We start from the raw sequence: 9771 nt of genomic DNA, 5'->3' as shown, positions 1-9771 counted from the left end.
GACACGATCAGGACATGTCATGATACAGAACAAAACAAGTGACACGATCAGGACATGTCATGATACAGAACAAAACAAGTGACACGATCAGGACATGTCATGATACAGAACAAAACAAGTGACACGATCAGGACATGTCATGATACAGAATAAAACAAGTGACACGATCAGGACATGTCATGATACAGAACAAAACAAGTGACACGATCAGGACATGTCATGATACAGAACAAAACAAGTGACACGATCAGGACATGTCATGATACAGAACAAAACAAGTGACACGATCAGGACATGTCATGATACAGAACAAAACAAGTGACACGATCAGGACATGTCATGATACAGAATAAAACAAGTGACACGATCAGGACATGTCATGATACAGAATAAAACAAGTGACACGATCAGGACATGTCATGATACAGAATAAAACAAGTGACACGATCAGGACATGTCATGATACAGAACAAAACAAGTGACACGATCAGGACATGTCATGATACAGAATAAAACAAGTGACACGATCAGGACATGTCATGATACAGAATAAAACAAGTGACACGATCAGGACATGTCATGATACAGAATAAAACAAGTGACACGATCAGGACATGTCATGATACAGAATAAAACAAGTGACACGATCAGGACATGTCATGATACAGAACAAAACAAGTGACACGATCAGGACATGTCATGATACAGAATAAAACAAGTGACACGATCAGGACATGTCATGATACAGAATAAAACAAGTGACACGATCAGGACATGTCATGATACAGAATAAAACAAGTGACACGATCAGGACATGTCATGATACAGAATAAAACAAGTGACACGATCAGGACATGTCATGATACAGAATAAAACAAGTGACACGATCAGGACATGTCATGATACAGAACAAAACAAGTGACACGATCAGGACATGTCATGATACAGAACAAAACAAGTGACACGATCAGGACATGTCATGATACAGAATAAAACAAGTGACACGATCAGGACATGTCATGATACAGAATAAAACAAGTGACACGATCAGGACATGTCATGATACAGAATAAAACAAGTGACACGATCAGGACATGTCATGATACAGAATAAAACAAGTGACACGATCAGGACATGTCATGATACAGAACAAAACAAGTGACACGATCAGGACATGTCATGATACAGAATAAAACAAGTGACACGATCAGGACATGTCATGATACAGAATAAAACAAGTGACACGATCAGGACATGTCATGATACAGAATAAAACAAGTGACACGATCAGGACATGTCATGATACAGAATAAAACAAGTGACACGATCAGGACATGTCATGATACAGAATAAAACAAGTGACACGATCAGGACATGTCATGATACAGAATAAAACAAGTGACACGATCAGGACATGTCATGATACAGAATAAAACAAGTGACACGATCAGGACATGTCATGATACAGAATAAAACAAGTGACACGATCAGGACATGTCATGATACAGAACAAAACAAAACTCAATTCCAAAAGCCAATGACAAAACAAAGTGTATGTGTGTTTGTGTAGGAGGGGGCGGGGGTGGGTTGAAGCGTTTGGGGATAAAGAAACACATTGCATTTGGAAACAGGACAGCCATGTCACACAACACTGGAAGGAGGGAGGAATAGTTAACGTGTGACGTAATTCCTCTACAGGTGTAGTCCACAAACTCGGCAATTAACTTCACACGGGGAAATCAACCTGCCACCTTCATGTTTATTTGACTTGCTTGGGAGACGGGGCAATTCACTCCGTGTCCCTCTAACATAGGTCGCCTTTTTATATTTAGTCAAGTTTTGACTAAATATTTTAACATCGAGGGGGAATCGAAACGAGGGTCGTGGTGTATGTGCGTGTGTGTGTGTGTGTGTGTGTCTGTCTGTCTGTCTGTGTGTGTGTGTGTGTGTAGAGCGATTCAGACTAAACTACTGGACCGATCTTTATGAAATTTGACATGAGAGTTCCTGGGTATGAAATCCCCGAACGTTTTTTTCATTTTTTTGATAAATGTCTTTGATGACGTCATATCCGGCTTTTCGTGAAAGTTGAGGCGGCACTGTCACGCCCTCATTTTTCAACCAAATTGGTTGAAATTTTGGTCAAGTAATCTTCGACGAAGCCCGGACTTCGGTATTGCATTTCAGCTTGGTGGCTTAAAAATTTATTAATGACTTTGGTCATTAAAAATCTGAAAATTGTAAAAAAAAAAATAAAAAAATATAAAACGATCCAAATTTACGTTTATCTTATTCTCCATAATTTGCTGATTCCAAAAACATATAAATATGTTATATTCGGATTAAAAACAAGTTCTGAAAATTAAATATATAAAAATTATTATCAAAATTAAATTGTCGAAATCAATTTTAAAAACACTTTCATCTTATTCCTTGTCGGTTCCTGATTCCAAAAACATATAGATATGATATGTTTGGATTAAAAACACGCTCAGAAAGTTAAAACAAAGACAGGTACAGAAAAGCGTGCTATCCTTCTTAGCGCAACTACTACCCCGCTCTTCTTGTCAATTTCACTGCCTTTGCCATGAGCGGTGGACTGACGATGCTACGAGTATACGGTCTTGCTGAAAAATGGCATTGCGTTCAGTTTCATTCTGTGAGTTCGACAGCTACTTGACTAAATATTGTATTTTCGCCTTACGCGACTTGTTTCCCTTGTACTCGCTCGACATTCAGAGAGGTTTTTTGTTGTTTGTTTTTTAATTTTTTATTCAGAACTTGAGTGTCTGTTGCTTAAAATAATGTAAACATGTAAAGCACAATGTGAAAACAACGTCAAACACAGAACACTCACCCAATACACGAGCAGACACGTGTGCACGAGCGTATTATAAGCACTGGCAAAAGAAAAGTAGATGCATATGTAGAAGATAACACAAGATTCGTCCAAGTAATTGGTTGTTTGGTTGTTTGGTTGTTTGGTTGTTTACTGGATAATGTTTTGTAATTTTGTTGTCTGTTTCTTCTAGTTATTAAGCAAACCGTATTATGTAAATGAGAAAGGCTAAGCATTTGCCTTAGAAATAGTGTTTTGCCATTTTGAGATTGAGCAGAGAACGTGAACATATTTCCCTGTTGCTTGTTTCTGTATATTGTTTGAAAACCCGTCGAGTTGAAAGACAAGTGTAGGTCAAAGTACTAGTGAAACTTTGGTTTTATCCATAATTAAACGATTAAAAACAAAGTAACATTTCTTGTTTGTTTTTCCTATTTTTACACCCCCGGTATAAGGGTGTGTATAGGTTTCGCTCGATGTGTTTGTTTGGGTGTTTGTGTGTTTGTTTGGGTGTTTGTGTGTTTGTGTTCGCATATAGATCTCAAGAATGAACGGACCGATCGTCACCAAACTTGGTGAACAGGTTCTATACATTCCTGAGACGGTCCTTACAAAAATTGGGACCAGTCAAACACACGGTTACGGAGTTATTGGTGGATTAAAATTATACAAGGACTTATAGAGGGACATCTTCATGGTCAAAGGGAAATAACCATTCTCACTCAGTCACTGCCACCAACTGAGAAGGTTATTTCCCTTTGACGGGGGTGTTTTTCCTACCTCGTAGGATTTTCTTGTTATAATACTGTCTTAACTGTAACTTACACTTTCTGTTTCTTCATCCAATTTTGTTTCATCCATTGTTTTGTTTTGTATGTTTCAGGTAAAATCCCAGAACACATCAAGATGAGACGATCAGCGCTATATGATATCATCTTCTTGCTGATTGTAACAGCCAGCTGTTCACTACAGCCATGTCAAGGTAAGTGCTTTTCTGGTGTCCCTCGTATGTGTGAGTGAACAGGTCAGATGATGAGAGTGAACAGGTCAGATGATGAGAGTGAACAGGTCAGATGATGAGAGTGAACAGGTCAGATGATGTGAGTGAACAGGTCAGATGATGAGAGTGAACAGGTCAGATGATGAGAGTGAACAGGTCAGATGATGTGAGTGAACAGGTCAGATGATGTGAGTGAACAGGTCAGATGATGAGAGTGAACAGGTCAGATGATGAGAGTGAACAGGTCAGATGATGTGAGTGAACAGGTCAGATGATGAGAGTGAACAGGTCAGATGATGAGAGTGAACAGGTCAGATGACGAGAGTGAACAGGTCAGATGATGAGAGTGAACAGGTCAGATGATGTGAGTGAACATGTCAGATGATGAGAGTGAACAGGTCAGATGATGAGAGTGAACAGGTCAGATGATGAGGGAATTAAAGAAGGATTACAAGTGTTAGTGATTGAGTGAGAACTTGTTCAAGTGAGGTTGTAAACTGCATAATTATGGTTGTTTCTAAACATTCACTTTTTCCCTTAAATCATTTTTGTCATTTTGACCCAACAAACTTTTGTTTATTAATTTGAATTTACGGTTTTATTTTCTCTTTTGCCCTGTGCTTGAGTGTGCGTTTTGTTTTTCTTCGTTTGTTTCTTACTTGTTTAAATTGTTCTTTCTTTCTTTCGTTCTTTGTTTGTTTGTTTGTTTGTTTGTTTTTTCTTTCTTTCTTTCTTTCTTTCTTTCCTTTCATTCGTTCTTTCTTTCTTTCTTCCTTCCTGTCTTTCTTCTTTCCTTCCTTCCTTCCTTCCTTTCTTTCTTAGATTGAATATTCATTCTGGCAACGCTTTTTTCCCACAGCCAAGGTGTACATGACAGTCTCGCCGTACCCCGCGAGAGTGTACGAGACTGCTCCGCCAGGTGTACCTGTGCTGACAGTTCACGCCTACGACAATGTAACAGGGGAACCTGTCGACACGTTCAAGTTGGAACAACGAGGACTGTCCGAGTATTTCAACATTTCTGACAATGGTCTGATGAAGACGACAAAAACCATAGACCGGACCATCGGGTTCAGGTTCCAGTTCTTCGTTTTCGCTGTCAGCACGGCGGTCAATACGGTGAATATGTTTGGTGTGGTGTTGTAGGGATGCGATACGGTGAATATGTTTGGTGTGGTGTTGTAGGGATGCGATACGGTGAATATGTTTGGTGTGGTGTTGTAGGGATGCAATACGGTGAATATGTTTTGTGTGGTGTTGTAGGGATGCGATACGGTGAATATGTTTGGTGTGGTGTTGTAGGGATGCGATACGGTGAATATGTTTGGTGTGGTGTTGTAGGGATGCAATACGGTGAATATGTTTGGTGTGGTGTTGTAGGGATGCAATACGGTGAATATGTTTGGTGTGGTGTTGTAGGGATGCAATACGGTGACTATGTTTTGTGTGGTGTTGTAGGGATGCGATACGGTGAATATGTTTGGTGTGGTGTTGTAGGGATGCAATACGGTGAATATGTTTGGTGTGGTGTTGTAGGGATGCAATACGGTGAATATGTTTGGTGTGGTGTTGTAGGGATGCGATACGGTGAATATGTTTGGTGTGGTGTTGTAGGGATGCGATGGGTATATGAATTGTGTAGAAGGGAAGACATGATTTGTGTTTGAATTTACGAATTGAAAGTTGTTGCTGTGATCACATTCGTGTCTTTTGTTTGTATTGTCATCTTTCATGCCCCAAAAGGGCTTGATGGATTAATAAAAGTTGACATTTGAAAACAGAACACATTCCAGATTGATATAGAGAGTTTCTTCCTTTCGTTTTACTCGGAATGGGTACTATCAAATGTAAACTTGTTGAGAGAAAGGGTAGACTTGTTATTTACAGGTCTCGCGATTGATTGTGTGTGAAGGACGCCGGGGTGACTGGTGCAATTCAGCTGCATGTGCAACATGTAACACAACACTATCATTGACTCCTCTTGCTCCAGGTGGAATGGAAGCACGTGATCATCGAGGTCTCAGAGAAGAACCTCTACCCACCCACCTTCGTCAGAGACATCTACAACATGGCTGTGTACCGATTCGCCGTACCTGGCACCCTTATAGGCTCTGTCTCCGCCAGCGATAGCGACGACGACCCCTACAACAGCCACTTCACCATCTTCGCCCCGCCCAGAGAGAACCAAAACCAGTCAGTCCTGGATTACGTCCGTGTGACGTCATCGGGTGACGTCATTCTGGAGAAAGAGCCTAATGTCGACAGGAAGGTTCTGCCGTTGCTGATACGAGCGGTGGATGACGGGTCCCCGCAGATGACTGGGAGGACGAGTGTCTTTATAGTCATCGATGACGTCAGCCGTAAGTACCTGGTAGTGAACAGTTGGGGTTAGTGGTGATTGAGGGTAGCTAGTTCGAGTTCTGATGTACAGTTGGAATTGAGTTTGTTGTTTTAGTCGTTGTTGTCGTCTGCGTCGATTCCGTCAGTCTGTCTGTCTCTGTTTCTCATATGACTATGTGTGTACCTGTGCGTGTGTGTGTGTGTGTGTGTGTGTGTGTGTGTGTGTGTGTGTGTGTGTGTGTGTGTGTGTGTGTGTGTGTGTTTGTCAGTGTGGGAGGTCTCTGTCTTTCACACACACACACACACACACACACACACACACACACACACACACACACACACACACTCACACTTATTTGCAACTTGACGGATATCCCAGTATGGCTCCTGGCAGTTAACAAGCAGCGTAAAAAGCGCGAAGGAAACGACGCTGAGTTAAAGTTGGAGAAGAGCAGCCTTTGATTCTAACATAGTTGGAATGAACAGCCTTTTTTTAACACCATCCTCATTCAGCTTGTTCAACATAATAGAGTGTTTGTCGCCAAGACATTTGTATATATATATATTTTAACGACTAACTCGTCGTAGACAGAAGGCAAAAACTCTCGTAAAGACTGTGAAGTGTCAGTGGCAAAAGTTAGTGTCAATTAACTTAAAACTGACGAAGAAGTGTAATTTCAGATTGGGGGGAAAACTCTTTTTTTTCTTTCATTTTTTGTAGTTGCTTGAATGGGGAGTGGGGGGGGGGGGGTGGTGGAATGGGAAGGATTGAGAATCAGTTAGGTTGCTAGGGTTTCGCGTTTGAAGAATATTGAGTGCTTCGAAACAGTATTGAGTACCTTATTCTAAACGCTCAGTGTTTAAGGATCGTCAATCCACACAAAACTCTGTCATAAAAACTGAAAACCAGCAATTTCAGAATGATTAATGCTTTTCTTTTTAAGAACCACTTATCTGCTTTTAGGATAAACCTTCCTGAAAATAAAGATAAAGAAGACAGGCATAAACCATTCGTGTTCCCTGAGCCGTTATGCAGAAGAGCTGTTCTTGTCAGTCAAACAAAATTACTTTGTAGATCTTTGTTTTATAAAAACACCTTCCCTCTTCGTTCAAGCTACAGAGGAGGAGGATCTATTTAGTAACCGTCATACTACATCAACGTCTCGGAAGAGTATGCCGCTCAGAATTTATGTTATTTGCCTGCAATTTGTTTTTGCGGTTCGTTTGTTTGTTGTTGTTGTTGTTGTTGTTGTTGTTTTGACATCAACATCATCAGCATCATCATCATCGTCGTCGTCGTCGTTGTTGATGTTGTTGTTGTTGTTGTCGTCGACGGCGTAGTCGTTGTTGTTGTTATTGTCGTTGTTGCTATTCTCGTTATCATTGTCATCATCATCATCATCATCATCATCATCATCATCATCATCATCATCATCATCATCACCATAATCATTCTGTCTTTATTGGCATAAAACCCACCAAGCGTCATTCATGTTATCAATATCAGCGTGGTAGCTTCCTGTATTGTTATCACCAGCTGTTCTGCTATTATCATTGTAAGCATTCTCAACATTACAGTCAGACACAAATATAAGACACTTTGAAAAATGTAGGGCAGACCACCTGAGACCTTTCTCCGTAGGGCGCTAAGACCGTGTCAATTGCGAAATCCGGAAAGGTGGCTTTAATTTTTATGCCGACGGCACAGGTGTCTGAAACTTAAGGGTGAAATAATGAATTGTTTTGAAACTCACAGTCACGCTGTCACTTCACTTTCTACCGGTACAGATCTGGCAAATGAAAAATGAGAAACAACAAAAGTATTAGGCGGTGTTTAGGGTAATAACATGGAACAAACTTGTTGTTGTTAACAAACTTGTTGTTGTTGTTTTTGTTGTTGTTTTTGTTTTAAGAAAGAAAATAAAAATAAAGTAAGAGAGAAAAACAAGTGAAAGAAATATAAAACTGAATGTCAAATGAATTGTATTGAACTGAACTTTATTTTTCGAAGGCGACAGACGATGCCGATTGTGATGTTTTATCAAAGAACCCCGTAAAAGTAACATGACAACAAGACTTATGTCCAGATTGGCATTGCCGACTTGCCAAAGAAAGAACATAGAAAGACAGAAGGAAGTATGACAGAAACAAGATAAGAATAAGGATAAGATTGTATATAGTCCTGTGAGGTGACCCTCATGGACATTCCGGTTGTATATATAGTCCTGTGAGGTGACCCTCATGGACATTCCGGTTGTATATAGTCCTGTGAGGTGACCCTCATGGACATTCCGGTTGTATATAGTCCTGTGAGGTGACCCTCATGGACATTCCGGTTGTATATAGTCCTGTGAGGTGACCCTCATGGACATTCCGGTTGTATATAGTCCTGTGAGGTGACCCTCATGGACATTCCGGTTGTATATAGTCCTGTGAGGTGACCCTCATGGACATTCCGGTTGTATATAGTCCTGTGAGGTGACCCTCATGGACATTCCGGTTGTATATAGTCCTGTGAGGTGACCCTCATGGACATTCCGCTTGTATATAGTCCTGTGAGGTGACCCTCATGGACATTCCGCTTGTATATAGTCCTGTGAGGTGACCCTCATGGACATTCCGGTTGTATATAGTCCTGTGAGGTGACCCTCATGGACATTCCGGTTGTATATAGTCCTGTGAGGTGACCCTCATGGACATTCCGGTTGTATATAGTCCTGTGAGGTGACCCTCATGGACATTCCGGTTGTATATAGTCCTGTGAGGTGACCCTCATGGACATTCCGGTTGTATATAGTCCTGTGAGGTGACCCTCATGGACATTCCGGTTGTATATAGTCCTGTGAGGTGACCCTCATGGACATTCCGGTTGTATATAGTCCTGTGAGGTGACCCTCATGGACATTCCGCTTGTATATAGTCCTGTGAGGTGACCCTCATGGACATTCCGCTTCTATATAGTCCTGTGAGGTGACCCTCATGGACATTCCGGTTGTATATAGTCCTGTGAGGTGACCCTCATGGACATTCCGGTTGTATATAGTCCTGTGAGGTGACCCTCATGGACATTCCGCTTGTATATAGTCCTGTGAGGTGACCCTCATGGACATTCCGCTTGTATATAGTCCTGTGAGGTGACCCTCATGGACATTCCGCTTGTATATAGTCCTGTGAGGTGACCCTCATGGACATTCCGGTTGTATATAGTCCTGTGAGGTGACCCTCATGGACATTCCGCTTGTATATAGTCCTGTGAGGTGACCCTCATGGACATTCCGCTTGTATATAGTCCTGTGAGGTGACCCTCATGGACATTCCGGTTGTATATAGTCCTGTGAGGTGACCCTCATGGACATTCCGGTTGTATATAGTCCTGTGAGGTGACCCTCATGGACATTCCGGTTGTATATAGTCCTGTGAGGTGACCCTCATGGACATTCCGGTTGTATATAGTCCTGTGAGGTGACCCTCATGGACATTCCGGTTGTATATAGTCCTGTGAGGTGACCCTCATGGACATTCCGCTTGTATATAGTCCTGTGAGGTGACCCTCATGGACATTCCGCTTGTATATAGTCCTGTGAGGTGACCC

General features: G+C 41.4%; 1 protein-coding gene across 1 annotated transcript in view; it reads left to right on the top strand.

Moving 5' to 3' along the window:
- Window positions 1-9771, top strand: part of LOC138965493 (uncharacterized) — a 106329-nt gene that overhangs the window by 53977 nt on the left and 42581 nt on the right. The window contains exons 2-4 of the mRNA XM_070337667.1: window positions 3723-3821; window positions 4699-4958; window positions 5830-6199. Of these exons, the coding sequence (XP_070193768.1) occupies window positions 3746-3821; window positions 4699-4958; window positions 5830-6199 (706 nt within the window). The 5' untranslated portion in view covers window positions 3723-3745. The remainder of the gene's footprint in view (window positions 1-3722; window positions 3822-4698; window positions 4959-5829; window positions 6200-9771) is intronic.

This window comes from Littorina saxatilis, linkage group LG4, assembly GCF_037325665.1.
Source record: "Littorina saxatilis isolate snail1 linkage group LG4, US_GU_Lsax_2.0, whole genome shotgun sequence".
Taxonomy (NCBI): Eukaryota; Metazoa; Mollusca; class Gastropoda; order Littorinimorpha; family Littorinidae; genus Littorina; species Littorina saxatilis.
This window is presented reverse-complemented; position numbering and strand designations above follow the sequence as displayed.